This window comes from Rhea pennata, chromosome 1, assembly GCF_028389875.1.
Source record: "Rhea pennata isolate bPtePen1 chromosome 1, bPtePen1.pri, whole genome shotgun sequence".
Taxonomy (NCBI): Eukaryota; Metazoa; Chordata; class Aves; order Rheiformes; family Rheidae; genus Rhea; species Rhea pennata.
The window spans coordinates 86,089,343-86,104,391 of NC_084663.1; the positions used below are offsets into that span (position 1 = coordinate 86,089,343).

At 44.1% G+C, this 15,049-nt stretch overlaps 1 protein-coding gene across 1 annotated transcript; it reads left to right on the forward strand.

Moving 5' to 3' along the window:
• Positions 1-6,166: 6,166 nt before the first annotated feature.
• Positions 6,167-14,872, forward strand: LOC134150294 (solute carrier family 25 member 36-like). Its single transcript, XM_062594103.1, has 7 exons — positions 6,167-6,231; positions 11,308-11,484; positions 11,900-11,977; positions 12,296-12,396; positions 13,042-13,108; positions 13,299-13,582; positions 13,682-14,872. Exons 1-7 carry the CDS (start codon positions 6,191-6,193, stop codon positions 13,879-13,881), a joined length of 948 nt encoding a protein of 315 aa, XP_062450087.1. The 5' UTR covers positions 6,167-6,190; the 3' UTR covers positions 13,882-14,872.
• Positions 14,873-15,049: the final 177 nt, after the last annotated feature.

Sequence of the window (15,049 nt, forward strand, 5' to 3'; positions counted from 1 at the left end):
CAGTGCCCACTCATTTGCGGATATACATAATATTGCACACACATACAGTTTTATACTATATGATTGAAACTGTATCACAGAATCAATAAATATACTGTATATATTTAGGGCAGCAGTGCTGCTGTGGTGTTGGTGTACTGTTCACCACAGATCTTGGTTGAATTGCAGATGTGAGTATGCAATTTTTGCATTAAGAGTAACTGTAGCTCACTTTACAGGAGACTACATTGCTAGGCTGAGTATAGCACGCATTCATCTGGTTGATGGACTGTTATGTGATTATTTGCTCTTGGACCACTAAAATACTGCAGCTGGTGGTAACAGGTAAAAACTGTCTGCATTTAGCCAAAAAGTATGTAATGGCTTCAGATAAGCCATATAAATGTCAACTCCTTTAAAGTTTTCAGCCTTCTCACTACATGTGTGATTCCAAGGAAGAGAAAACCACATGGGCAATCAGAGCCGATGCAATCATAGCTTCTAAAAGAAAGGGAGAAGCACGAAGAGGGGTTTGCATGATGTATACTGCTCGCTATGACATAAGAGTGCTTAAAAAATGTTTAAAGAATCAAATCCTGTCTCCTCCTTCTCAAAAAGAATATCTCCCTCTGCAGCATCCCTGCCATGCTTCCCAGATGCAGTTCATCTGACCAAAAGCTGATGCCTGGTGCTGTTTTAGGCACTGTATTTATTGGCAGTAAATCTTCCTAACTGCTCCCCTCACAGCTTTGAAATTCTCATAACATCTATGGGCAGATCTGTGTTAGCAAGTAGCATGGCTCAACAGGCACAAATCTCTGAAGTGATACAGGTGGGGCTGGTGATCCAAGATTTACACCAAATATGTCTGAGGTGTTTACTTTGGATTATCTCTTCTCTGACCCCATGAACTGAACACCAATTTGTGCTTGAAGTGCATTAGGTATGCTCTTCGGGCACATCTACTAGCTTAATTTCCTCTGAAAGGAATCTAGTTTGCACATACTGACACTATTCTGCAATATGAATTAAAACACAGCAAGTGAGGATGACTGGGAGATTCACTTTGAAAGCACACTTCTGATATCAATTCAGGCACTAATGTGGAAGCACCCTACATCTGGCAGGCAGCTGCCTTAACATGTCAACACTTGAAAAGCCATCGACATGACTGCTCTTACACATAGAGCCCTAGGCTGCAAGAGTTATGTAAAGCTAGTTAAATACATTTCATTTTTCTAAATGTCTGCTTTATAATATTGCTCTCTACTTGCCTGCAAGTTGTAGTTAACTTAGAACTAACCTGGCCCTTCCAATAAGAAGCCCCTGGAATGAAAAACAAGACTCACCAACTATTAAAAAATGCTAACCCTATCCATACTTAGCATGATTATGTGTTAGCAAGAGCACATGAAAAGAGAGAGACAGAGGGAGGAGGCTTTTTGACAGAATCCTCAATTACATTTGAGAAGAACAGATGGAGACAGTGCTGGTCCTAGGGAAAACAGCAGATTGCATAAAGACATAGATAAGAGTGCAGGCAATTAGGTAATAAGGCATGGGCAAAATTCAAAAGTAATCAGAGACTGGGCTGAGATAGGGAGCAGTGAAAAAGTGCAAGTGAAGCAGCTTTGACTCATAAACAGTTGTGCCAGGATCTTGGGGTGCATCCATGACACCAGCTTATGATGACAGTTCAGCCCATCTTACTGGTTTAGGGAAGGGAGACTCAAAGACAGTTCGGTAAAAATGGCCCCACAGCAAACCTTCCTCAGTCTGGACATCAAGAACAGGCACCACAGGGAATGCACCCAGTCTAATTTCTGCTGGCTGCATCAACAAAACACAAAGAAATACAGCCTCTCTTCTTTTCTCCTCCCTTCTCTTCTCACAGAAAGACAATGCCTTTTCCCTGGCTCTTGGCTCCCTTTAGGCTCACCAAGGTTTCTGCAGAGCAGCACTATGACTGCACACCACTGAACAGTTCCAACATTAAGCAACCCTTTGATCTGCTGAAAATGTGACAGTATCATTTCCACTAGTCTGAAGACGGCCTGTAGAAGGCCTTGAAGAAGCATCTTCCACAGTTTAACTCTCAATCACAGTTTGCCATTGTCCTAAGGCTAGAGAGTGAGGTGTGGCTGTTCCCCCCACCACGAGAAAGAATAGGAAGAGACCTTTCAGGGTGAAGCTTTCTGGGTCTTAGACCCAGAGTGAAAGAACCAGGAGCAAAAGTCAGATGTTCATTTATCCCTTCCAGTGCTAAGGAATTGTGCTGCAGCTAGGGGAATCAGAAGTGGCAGTAGTGGCAAAGCATCCAGGACCACCAAAGCTATAGCTGCAAGTAGGTGATTATCCTGCTGAAGCCACAATTGTTTCTGTTTGCAGAAAGCATAAAAAGGCAGAAAGCAAATGGTCTGACCTAAAGTCAGGCAAGAAGACTTCAGCCTGTTCAGGGACCTGCTTGGAAGAATCCCATGGGATAAAACCCTGAAGGAAGAGGAGTCCAAGAGAGATGGTTGATATTCAAGGATCACCTCCACCAAGCTCAAGATTGGTCCATCCCAATGAGCAGGAAATCAAGCAAAGGCAGCAGGAGGCCTGCACAGATGAAAAGGGAGCTTTTGACTAAAATCAAACGTGGAAAGGAAGTGTACAAGAAGCATAAGCTGGGGGAGGTGACACAGGAGGGATATAGAGTCACTGTACCAGCATGCATAGATGTGGTTAAGGGAACTAAAGCCCACCTAGAAACTGGTAGGGGATGCGAAAGACTTCTCCTATAAGTACAAAAGCAGCAAAAGGAAGGCTAGGGAAAATCTGGGCCTGCTACTAAATGAGGCAAGGGTCCTGGTGACAAAGGATACCAAAAAGGCTGAAGTGCTGAATGCCTTCTTCACCTCAGCCTTTACTGGTGAGACTGGCCCTTAGGAATCCAAAGTCCCTGAGACCAGAAGGGAAGAACCTTGGCAAGGGAGGATCATGTTAGGGAACACTTAAACAAACTGAATATACAAAAGTCCTTGGGTCCTGATGGGATGGACCTGTGAGTTCAGAGGGAGCAGGCTGATATCATTGCAAAGCCACTCTTGATTATCTTTGAAAGATCATGGAGATTGGGAGAGGTTCCTGAGGACTCGAAGAGAGCAAATGTCACTCCTATTTTCAAGAAGGGCAAGAAGGAGGAAAAGTGAAACTACAGATCAGTCAACTTCTCCTTGATCCTTGAGAAGATGATGGAACAAATAAGAGGTCAGTGAGGTGGACTGAAAACTGATGGAACTGCTGGGCTCAGAGGCTTGTGATCAGCAGCATGAAGTCCAACTGTAAGCTAGTCACCAGTGATGTCCCCTAGGGGTCGATACTGAGTCCAATTCTATTTAACATCTTCATTAATGACTTGGATGGTTGGGCCAATGCACCCTCAGCGTGTTTGCAGATGACACAAAACTGGGAGGAGTGGATGATACACCAGAGGGCTGTGCTGCCATTCAGAGGGACCTCAACAGACTTGAGAAATGGACAGAGAGGCACCTCATGAAGTTCAACAAAGGGAAATGCAGAGTCCTGCACCTGGCAAGGAATTGCACTAGTACAGGCTGGGGGCTGACCAGCTAGAGAGTGAATCTGCAGAGAACTAGGGGACAGCAAAATGAACATGAACCAGCAATATGCTCTTGCAGCAAAGAGAGTCAAAGGTATCCTGGGCATCATTAGGAAGAGTGTTGCCAGCAGGCCAAGGAAGGGGATCCTCCGCCTCTCCTCAGCCCTAATGAGGCCACATCTGGAGTACTGTGACCAATCCTGGGCTCCTCGATACAAGAAAGACATAGATGTATTGGAATGAGTCCAGCAAATGAGGCCGCAAAGGTGATTAAAGGACTAGAGGAGCTGGTACATGAGAAGACGTTGAGAGAGCTGGGACTGGAAAAGAGAAGGCTGAGGAGGAGGATCTTACCAGTATCTATAAATATCTGAAGAGAGGGTGTAAGGAAGATGGAGTCAGACTCTTCTCAGTGGTGCCCAGAGACAGGACAAAAGACAATAGGCACAAATTAAACCACAATAACATTTCCATTTCTTTCCATTTACTCTGTTCCATTTGAGCATAAGAAATCATATTTTTCCCTGTGAGAGTTCTTGAACACTGGGACAGGTTGCCCAGAAAGGTTGTGGAGCCTTCATCCTTGGAGATATTCAAGACCTGACTGGATATGGTCCTGGACAACCTACTCTAGCTGACCCTGTTTAAGCATGGGATTTGGACCAGATGGTTTCCAGACATCCCTTCCAACCTCAACTATTCTGTGATTCTGTTAAGTCAGCAGAGTAGCAAAGTGAACAGACCCTTGCATGCAAAGTGTAAATATTTTGGCAGTGAGAACTGAAATATCAAAGAGCCTCAGTAACTCATGAAGAGGTGAGGAAAGTAGACTGTACAGCTCCAGAAAAGGCTATTCTGGGCTCTGCATCCCTCCACCATTGTCAGTCTGAAGGTAGATATTACCCTCCTGAAGGCCCTGAGCCTGATGAAGACCTCTGACAGAATGGAGGTCTGTGCCTAGCTATTTCCCCGTTCTATATTTTCATGTAGGATAAAGGTCTCTGCCAAGCCATTTCCCTATCCTAGAAATTCATCGTTCTTTTCCAATTGTAGAACTTCATGTTTGCCTTATTAAATTGTGTTCTATTCTCTCAGGCCATTTCTCCCATTTATGAAGATCATTTGAATATTAATTTTTGCTTTCCAAATTCATTGCAATCCCTCACAGGCTAGTGTTGTCTGCAGATTTAATAGGCACACTTTCTAATCCACTGTATAAATGACTGAAGAAACTATTAAGTAGTAATACTCTGAGGATAGATCTGTGCAGAACTTCTTGATACACTTTTCCTGTTAGACAATATATCATTGAAAATCAATCTTAAATTAAGGTTTTCTAATCAGCAACAGACTCTCCTAACAATATTTTCAATAGGTCTATTTATTTATTTATTTTCCAATGTTTCCTAGCTTGTTTATAAGACTATCTTAGGAAACAGAATCAAAATTCATGACATCTATTGTTACTTCCTTATCCAAGCATCCAAATTGCTTCATTATCAAAGATTGGCTTGACATGTCGTGGTTTTCTTGACAAATCTGAATTGTCTACTTTCTATTTATTTGTAGATAGTAAAGTAAAGCTGACTGGCCACTAATTCCTCAGATACTTAAAAAAAAATAGCCAATATATTTGCCCTTTTTCAGTCTTCTGAACCTCTCCATCTTCTGCAGATTCTCAAAGATAAATGCGAGTTGTTCTGAGATTGCTTCGGCTAGTTTTCCAACCATCACAGGATGAATTTCATCTGGCCCAGCTGGTCTGAAAGCGTTGAACTTACCTAAGGACTTATAGACCTAATATTTTCATACTTCAGAATGACTTTTTACCCACTTTTCATCGGTTCTATTCCTGCAAACGTCACAAGAGAACAAAGTAGAGTTGAAAGCTTATTTCACCTATTTTACAGACTATCTTTCTGTCTACGCATGCTAACACAATGTGCGCCTTTTTGGCAAGAGCACAACATTGCTGCTGTATATTCTACTTTTTTTTTTTTCAAGTGGAGATGGTTTTGTAAACTCTGACATCATGTGAAGCTTTGCATTATGTTTGTTGAAGCAGCCTGAGGATCTTTCGGCCCTGAATATTCCCCCTTTTTGGCAACACTGAACCTTTGAAAATCTAAGTCATGGGTCTAATTTGTTCTTTTCTTCTCTCTTAAGCATCTTGACCTGATTTCACACAAGACAAAACATCTCAGGAAGTATTTGCGGCCACACAGGGCCAGGACGAGAGTCGGGAATGAACCGTTTCTCCTCTTTGACCCATTGCTTCCCGGCGGTCTGATCTCAAAGAAACGACCTTGCTGTCTGTGCCCTGGTTCCCCCACCTGCGAAACGCCTCTGGGGGGAAAGCGGCCCCGCGGAGGAAGCCAAAAGGATCAGCCCGCCACACACAGCCCTCGAGCCGGGCCAGCCACCCTCCGCCCCGGCCCCTCCGGCCGGGCTTCTCCCCGATCGGGCCTCCCCTCGGGCCGGCCCGCGGCCGGGCCCCGCCGCGGCACCTCCCACCCGCGCCGGGGCAGCCAATGGCGGGCGGCGGCGGGCGGGACAGGCCGCCGCCTCGGCGGGGCCAGCGGAGGGGCGACGGCAGATCGCCGGGCCATGCCGCAGCGCAGCACCCTGCTCCACTTGGTCGCCGGAGGGTGAGTGCCGCCGCGCGGGGCGGGAGCGGAGCCGGGAGCCCCGGGGCGGCCGCGGCTGCTCCCCGAGCTGGGCACCGCCAGGCCGCGGCGCTCCGCCTGCTCTGGGGCGCCGAGGCCCGTCCCCTTGTTGCCTGGCCGCGGCTGATCTCATTCAGCCCGAGTTCACCGTGGGTGGTGGGGAAAGAGAGCAGAGCGCTGAGCGGGGAGTGAGAGCTGCGAAAAGCGACTTCAGCGGAGCAGGTCATGGAGCATCTTGTCTTCGGGCGGGAGGAGCACTTAATGGTTGCATATCTCAGATTCCTGCCTGTCTTTTGTGGCTTTAAACGGTGCAGCTGATTTCGGTGAGTCAGGCTTCTGGGCGCTGCTCCTAGCCGTGCCTCTGAATTCGCCCTTGAGCAAAGCCCCTCTCACTACGTGTTTCGTTCCTCCTCTCTTTAAGAAATATCTATCATTAAGCCTCAAAACAATAGTAGACTTTAAAGTTTGTGATATCCCAAAGCAGAAGATACCCTGCCCCTCCGGACTTTTCTGGGTAGCTGCCCAATATAATTGTCTAAACAAATGGGCAATCCCTTTTTGAATTCTGCCGACCTGCTGGCGTTCATATTACAGTGAGTTCCACAGTCTAACAGGTACAATAAAATATTATTTAATTGATTTTAATTAGTTAATTTCCAGTTCTCTGCAGTTTGTATAGTTGTTGTGCTATGTCGATCATTGCTTGTGTATGCTTGCCTTCTCTGTTCCCTGCATTATTTTGTATACTTTATTTGCCTTTATTAATTTCTTCTCTGAACTAGAAAGTCACTGTATCTTAGCCTTTTTTTTTCATAAGGAAGTTTCTTTAAGCTTTTCTTCATCCTCGTTTTCCACTATGATTCTTAAAAAACTATGCAAAAGTTTGGCTAGTGACAGACCATGCATTCATGGGAGCTTTTTGTCCTGCCCCAACCCACTGAGCAGTAATCCTTAAATGACAATTGATTAAAACCCAAAAGATAAATAAGAAGTTTGGGTTATTACTGCAATGTTTAGTTAATATTGTTTTACCTACTTAAACAGATCTCATTGTTGAAGGAGCAGTTGTTCACTTTCTTGTCTAGTATGAGAACTAGGGAGGATCAGGTGGAATTTCTGAGAGCTTTGTTCAAAACTAAAGCAAAAAGTAGTTTTTAACACAGCGTGCAGTTAAACTGAGGAACTCCTGGCCACAGGACACTAGAGGATAAATGTTTTGGGGACACCTGTAAAAAGCTTTTAGACAGATTAATGAAGAAAAATGAATCAAAGGCTATTAAATAATGCAACATGTCTGGCTGAGGAGATCCTTGAGCTGAAATCTGCAGGAAGCTGGGAGCATATTCTGCTTCCTGCAGAGGTGTATGTTACTCTCTATTCCTGCTCTTCTGTAGGTAGCTGTTATTAGCCTGTGTCCTAGACAGAATCTTGGGTTAAATGGAGATTTGGTCTGACCTAGTACTGCCATTCCTAAATGAAGATTCTCAAGTCATCTCCCTTTTTGGCTAGCCTAAATAAGTGTAAATTACCAGTAAACCTTGTCACCTCAGTGCATACCCTTTCAGATCATTGAACCATGTTAATGGTGCCTTTTATATTCCTGCTAATCCTCTTTTCTCTAGCCCTCGGGTTTCTTGTGTTCTTTTCTTCCACCTCAAACTTTCCAGTTTTCCTTTTAAAATATGAAACAAGATGTAGAGGCAGTATTGTTTTCTAAGATAAAATTATCTGCCTTCTCCTTTCATAAACCTTTCTGCCATTGCTTTGTTCTGGGAGTATGTTATACTGGTGGTCCACTGCTGCTCTCCCTGCTATTTTGCAGGAATTGCCTTTTTGCCTGTTTCTAGACTCGTGACTTCAGGATCGTGGCTTTATTAAAGCAGTCCATGTAAGCCCAGCATAATGATCCTTTGTGACTGCTCAGTTCCATATATTCTTGCATTATTTGCCACTCATTGCAGCTCTGTTTATTATTTGTTTATTATTTGCCACTGTGACAGTCTTTGTCACTCATGGTTTTTATCAGGATTTAAATGTTACTTCCTGACTGTTGATGGAAATACTGGAAATGATTAGGTCTAAAACTAATTTTCCTAGATTCTTGCTTGAGCACTGCTATTTGATTCCTTATAATTGTTTTTTGGGGGGAAGGGAAGGAAGTGTGGGGTTAGTTTTTTGGTTGTTTGGGTTTTTTAAAAGATTTTTGTGGTTCAATTTTAATCCATTTAGAATCTATGCTGTAGATGGAGTGCTAAGGCTCCTTAGCAGGAGCCTTAGGCTTCTGTAAGTGCAGTTTTGTGAAGTATCAAGGCTGCTCTTCACAAAAACTGAAGTATTTTACAGCTTTGTAGTTACTTTTGTCAGCTTTTTTTTAGTTTGATAAGTTTTATAAAAATGATATAACTCCTCTACCAACATACAAAGTGTCTTTGAATCTTCATTTATGTAGCCTTTAGCAGCATAAATCATTACAAATACCCCTTTTAAGTAAATTATCGCTTTTCTAAGTTGTTAGACTTTCCCAGTGGTCTAAGATTTATTAAGCATTTAAATCTGTAGGCAAGAAGTGTCCTCAGTCAGCTCTTTTTGGTATCCTTGGCCACAAGTTTTTCATGCCTGCTGATTTTTTTAAAATGTTTTGTTTCTACTAGATTTCATTCCATTTTGCCTTCATTAATACTGAATCAAAAAATCTTTGTGAAGATAATATGTTGTCTTCTGTTTCTCCTGAAACCCAAGGATTTTAAAGACTCCTTTCGCATGCCTTTCATATGTTGAGGGCAGCTGACTACTTTCTAGTGCATGATAAGACATCAGAGTTAAGATCTTTTTTTGAACGACTGGAGTACTTTATTCCCATAGCTTTAGTTTAGTCTGTGTTCTTTGCTCCCTGAAAAATTCTCCTTAGTCTTGCTATTTAGCCACACTGGCTTGGAAATCCTCCCTCTTTCTCAGACTTTCTAACTGCTGATTGAACAACCACCATGTTAAAGAGTAACAATTTCTTTTATTTCTACTGTTACTTTTAAAATTCTTCTCTATTAGCTACCTTTGGTAGCTTAAGGTAAGCTTGAACTCGGGAAGCTTCCATATACATATGGAGAATGGGCTCAAATTCATATCCTCACCCTGCTTAGGCAGGGGCTTGGAGTCACCTTAGTGCAGACCACAGTTTGCTCTTTCCAGGGGCTTCTTGAAGAAGCACAGATATCTAATAAAGTTGTGTCTCCTCATGCGCAGTTCCAGAGAGAAATCTTTAGGATACCAAGCACTTGTTTCTGTAAATGTGGTCTTATTGTACTTTATGCCGAGCTTTTAGGTGAGAAGTCAAAGCTGTTCTTGTAGTAGCATTTATTTGGACTTCCGAAACTCCTCAATCTGTCACCACTGCACTCAGTTCTTTCCTGAGCTGGAAACTACACTTCTAATCCAGAAAAAAAACAGGCATGTAAGTCTGGAGGCTTTGCTAGGCAAATCTGTAGAAACTATGGTGAAGAACAGGACTATTAGCCACCTGATTAAATATGGTCTTTTGGGGAAGAATCAATGTGGCTTTTCTAAAAGGAGACCCTACTTCACATAACTCCTGGATGGTTAAGTAGGCTGTCTTGGATTCCATATTTGAGCTGCTTGTTCATTCAGATGACCTAAACCAGTATGCTTAGTCCTGAGCTTCTGTTGTCTTCTGAACCTGAGTTACGTTCTTTGGTCAGGCTCTGCCTGATCCCCAGGCTCCTACCAGTTGTAGTATCTGTTGAGGAAAATTGCTGCTGATTGTCATCGCAGCTGCACAGATCTGTAAAGGGCTTGAGAAAGCAACAGGAGTACAATGAAGTACCATAAGTAGTTGCTATTATTGCTATCTGCAGATACTGTTTTTAGACTCATTCAGCTGCTAGAACATCACCTCTTGGATTTCGTTGCAATAGTTACCACAGTTGATTTTTTTTTCCCTAACCTGCAAGCAGCAATAAATGGAGCACCAGTAGTAAAGGCATATGTGAGCTACTCAATGTATGTGGTCTGAGCTGTACAGATTGTTTCAAACTTAGTTCTTCAGCACTCTAGCCATTTACTGTCCTGTACCTTTACATGTAATTCTCTTGATATACTTAGTTCTTCCCTGATATCCTGTCTCTCTTTAGCTGACTATTTTCTTTGGGTCTAGAGTGAGCATTTTTACCCTCTATTCCATGTGAAACAAAGCAAATTTGGCTATAGCAGAGATGAAAGTCTACGAGTCAAAGTCTCTGTGTGGTTATGTTATTCAAGTTGTGGTCATTGCACACAAATTCATCTCAAAACAGTCTTTCAGGCATTACCTGAGCAGGCTGTTCAAGAACAGAGTTCTCAGAAGACCTGAAGGGGCAAAAGCTGGGAACTGAATATATCGGTTCTCTGATTCTGATTTGTCCCTGGATAGCAAAAAGGGAGAAAGGGGGTACGTGTCCTCTCAACACTTCTGAAGCATGACTAGGTTGACTGATGGTTCATGAATTCCAAAAATAGCTTCTGTCTGCTGAAGGTCAGGGTCCTCATTCATTAGGCAAGTCTGGGAGGGGCAAGCCCAGCTGTTGGCAGAAAGTGCAGACCTTTCTTACAGGGCCATGCAAATATGGGACTGAATAGGTTACAGATTGAAGAAGCAGGTAGGCTGAGGGGTGGGAGAGTTTGGACTGAGCCAGTGCTTCTCTGGGGAGGTGTGAGGTACTGTGCCTGGTGATTTCAGCTGAAGGCATTGCAGTGAGACTGGGCAGAAGTATTTGCTCTGGAAAATTCTAAATGCAAAGATCAGCAGCTTTAAGCTGAGGGACTTCTGAGTTCCTATGGACTTGGGACTGTTTGTCTCATGATGGTTTCAGAGTGAGGCTGCCAGGAGATGTCCCAAGTTAAGTCATTATTACGTTAATCAGTGTCAGAGCAAGAGGTCACATGTGACGCAGGCTAGGGGACCTAACAGCAATACAGGGGAGAGGGTCAGAGCAGGGTCACAGTTATTGTCTCTTCATGCACTGGTGTCATTCTTATGTATGCTGTTATGCCCTTTTTATGCCCTAGATGTGGTGGCACAGCTGGAGCCATCCTGACGTGCCCCTTGGAAGTGGTGAAGACACGCCTACAGTCATCCCAATTGATGCTTCGGCCTGTATGCCTCCCTGAGATACAGATGTCGGGTACGAGTGTGAGGCTGATGCACTCAGCCCCATCATCCCCTGGAATGCTCAAGTTGCTGAGGTGAGTAGGCTGGGGTAGTGTGCATGTTAGTGGCAGGGAAGTGAAAGTTTGGCCATCAGATGGAGAGAGAGATGGAAGCAGGGTTTGGGTTGAGGCTCTGGGATCTGCAGCTGTGTGAAAAGTTTCATATGAGCTCAGTTGATCTGTGCTTTGAATTCTGAGCCTGCAAGGCAGCCGCTGGGACTGGGAGAAATTTCACAGCTAGTAGTTTCATCACATGTCAGCAAGAATAAGAAGAAATGACTCAAAGAGAGAGGAGGAGTAGCTGGAAAGAAAATAAGGATAGGGCAGAAAAAGAATAGTATTGGAGGTAGAGAGAGGAGACTATAGGAAGTACTGAAGAAAAAGGAAGGAGAAACAGAATAGCCTTCATCTTAGGTCTTTTCCTGATTTCTCTGTTCGTTTTCTTCTGTAGGACCATACTTGAGAAGGAAGGCATGCGATCTCTGTTCCGAGGCCTGGGCCCAAACCTTGTTGGGGTTGCTCCTTCACGGTAAGTACTTCTCCGTGAGGATAGCCCATGCTGTACACCTTCTAAAGTACTTCCATAAGAGCTATTACTCCACCTTTGGAAAGCAGCCAGGGTCATGAGCTCATTGTGCTGCAGGACCCTTTAATTCAGGCACTTTTTAGACCTTTTGATCACAACTGAAAGGAAAGATGACTGCTGCAGACTAAGTGTAAGTGATGTCTGAGGTCACATTAGACAAACACATGCTGAGAGTAAACAAAGTTGAAGTGAGGCCCCACAGCACTGCTGTTCTTGTTTTTTCTGGTGAGCTGTAACTTCTCTGTATTTCTTTTCTACCAGGGCTATCTATTTTGCTGCCTATTCTGGAGTTAAGGAGAAGCTCAATGCTGTTCTTGTACCAGAGTCCAAGAAAGTACATATGCTGTCAGCAGCCTGTGCAGGTGAGCCTCTTCTGTCCGAAATCAGAGCAGAGGGGTCCTTTTAGCTGTGAGTATGAGAGATTTCACCACCACCCTTTGTTGCTCCCTTCGGTCCTGCTCCCTCTTCTAAAGCTTTTCTCCAAACCCCCATCTGCAGCAGCGAGTTTCTTGGGTAAACAAACATTTTCTCCTTCTTCATTCTTCTTAGGCTTATCACACGAAGTCATGGATTTAGTCTTTAGCCCTTTAGTTGCTATCAAGAAAAGAGCTCTATTCAGGTGTGAGGAGGGGAAAAAAGCAAAGTATAATTTAGATGCCTCACAGAATCACATCTCTGGATATTTCACAATTCTGTACAAAATGTTCCACCTTCACAAATTTAGTCTGTTGTTTCCTGCCTCTTTGTCATTGCTGGGCCTATAGTAGTATTATGAGTGGGAGGCAGAGGTTCTTAGGAACCACCAGACAAAAGCTGGAATGTGGAGAGGGAGAAAAATCAAATAGTCTGCCCTAAATGTCTCCTCTCAGGGAACTCAAGGTCTTTCTCGAATTGCAAACACCTGCAACTTGCCAAGCAGCAGTTGGAGAGCTGGTAGATCAGGAACTCTCCACAAAATGTCAGCACAATCCAAGTGTTCACTGCTGTCCTTCCCTTTTGTTCTCCAGGAGTTACCTCTGCCACGCTCACTAACCCTATCTGGTTGGTGAAAACCAGGATGCAACTGGAAGCCAGGTAAAGTTAGCAATTTAGAGCCACTCTGGTTCAAATTAAGGCTGGTTTGGAGGCGAGTTTCTGCCCTGCCAACACAGCATGTCTTCAGGGCATGCTGGGGAAGAGTCGTATGGCTGTGTTCACAATAGCATTTCAAGTCAGTGAAGCAATATGTAGTTTTAACCCTCTCCTGTTGCTTCCCCCTTTACAGGGTGAAGGGGGAGCTGGGTGGTAATGCCCTCCAATGTGCCATGCGTGTATACCACACTGAAGGCTTGCGTGGGTTTTACCGTGGAATCAGTGCCTCCTATGCTGGAGTATCAGAGACCATCATACACTTTGTCATATATGAAGCACTAAAACAGCAGCTGAGGAACAGCTGTCATTCCCTATCCCCACCACTCAGACTTTCACCAAACAGCCATGACTTCTTTGAACTAATGGGAGCTGCTGCTGTCTCCAAGACATGTGCTTCATGCATTGCATATCCACATGGTGAGTGGGCCAACTCTCCTTACTTCTGTTTTCCTTGGTGTATGATACCTTGCCTGTAGCATCAGTCTGCTAATACCTCTTCCCCTTTTGCCTCTCCAGAGGTCATTCGGACACGATTGCGAGAAGAAGGGTCCCGGTACCGTTCCTTTATACAGACTCTGCAACTTGTGGTCCATGAAGAGGGACCCCTGGCTTTATATCGAGGGCTTCTGGCCCATTTGATCCGCCAGATCCCCAACACAGCTATTATGATGGCTACTTATGAACTCATTGTTTGTTTGGCCTCCTCCACCTTGTAAGCACACTGCAGCACTAGGCTGAGGCTGCTGGACCTCAGAGGCCTCATGCTCTGGAGACTGGTCCTTTTCCATGTTCTGAGAGTTGGTGCTTTCCAGTACATAACAGGACTAGGACTATGTCTGCAATATCAGGCATAGCATTCTCAGGAGTTTATTTTGTGTGAAACTTTCAGCTCCAGCGTGCACAATGTAGCCCTTCTTTCTGAAGCACTGGAAGAGTTCAAATCTCCAAAGTGTTGGTGCACTGGTTTGACAGTGCCTACTGTTAGCTCTGTACAAAGCAAGGGTATGGAACTTAAGGAGGGGGAAGGAAGACAAAGGAGAAAGTATGTGGGTGTCAGCCTCAGAATCTTCACTTCATTTGGATCCAGGAACACCCATAAGAGGGCACAGCTGGACTTGAAGACAGGGACTAGAGTGGAGACATCTATGAGAAATGAGGTGAGACCTTTCATGCTCTCAGAGGTGCTCTTACTGTACTGCCCTCTAAAGATGACTCTTCCACCTTGACTGTCCACAAAGGTCTTATTGCAGAATCTTCCTTTGGGTCCTTAGTACAGTGTAGCCATGGGCCCTAGTAAATGTCAGGCAGCTGAGTAGTTACACAGCCTCTTCCTTTTGCTCGATCTGATGAATTGGACCAAGTAGATTAAGGGAAGAAACACAACCTGCTATGAAGCACTACCTTAATAGTTCATGCTACTGAGCTTGTAGCCTTGTGTTGCTTACATCTGTTGTTCTTGCACCTCCTCCTTACCTGAGCAACAGAAAGAGGATGACAACTGCTTCCCTCAGAAGTGCTGGGGCCACTATGCTGCAGGTTGGAATCTTTGGTATGAAATACACTTTTATGCTGGTAAAGGAAGTGGATCTAGAGAAAAGGTGAATGAAGCAGAGGATTTGACCTGTTTTTACTGATGACATACTACACCTATGAAAAGAGCCTTATTTTTTCTATAATCAAAGAATATACTTTGCTACCTGTGTTAAATTTGTCTGCCACTGCCTGGAATGCCTTCTGTCCTGTGTGGGTTCCTAGACTCCATGTGCTGGGAAGCTACATTGTCTTCAAAAAGAATGTATTTTGACTCTCTAAAAGGACGGGGGGATCTGTTTTTCTTGTTCTAACATATGCATGCACAAACAGTCTTTCACAGAGATATGGCAA

Coding starts and splice junctions, on each gene's coding strand:
- LOC134150294 (XM_062594103.1), top strand. CDS start 6,191: ATGCCGCAGCGCAGCACCCTGCTCCACTTGGTCGCCGGAGG. Junction 11,978..12,295: donor GTTGGGGTTGCTCCTTCACG/GTAAGTACTTCT, acceptor CTTTTCTACCAG/GGCTATCTATTTTGCTGCCT. Junction 13,583..13,681: donor ATGCATTGCATATCCACATG/GTGAGTGGGCCA, acceptor TTGCCTCTCCAG/AGGTCATTCGGACACGATTG.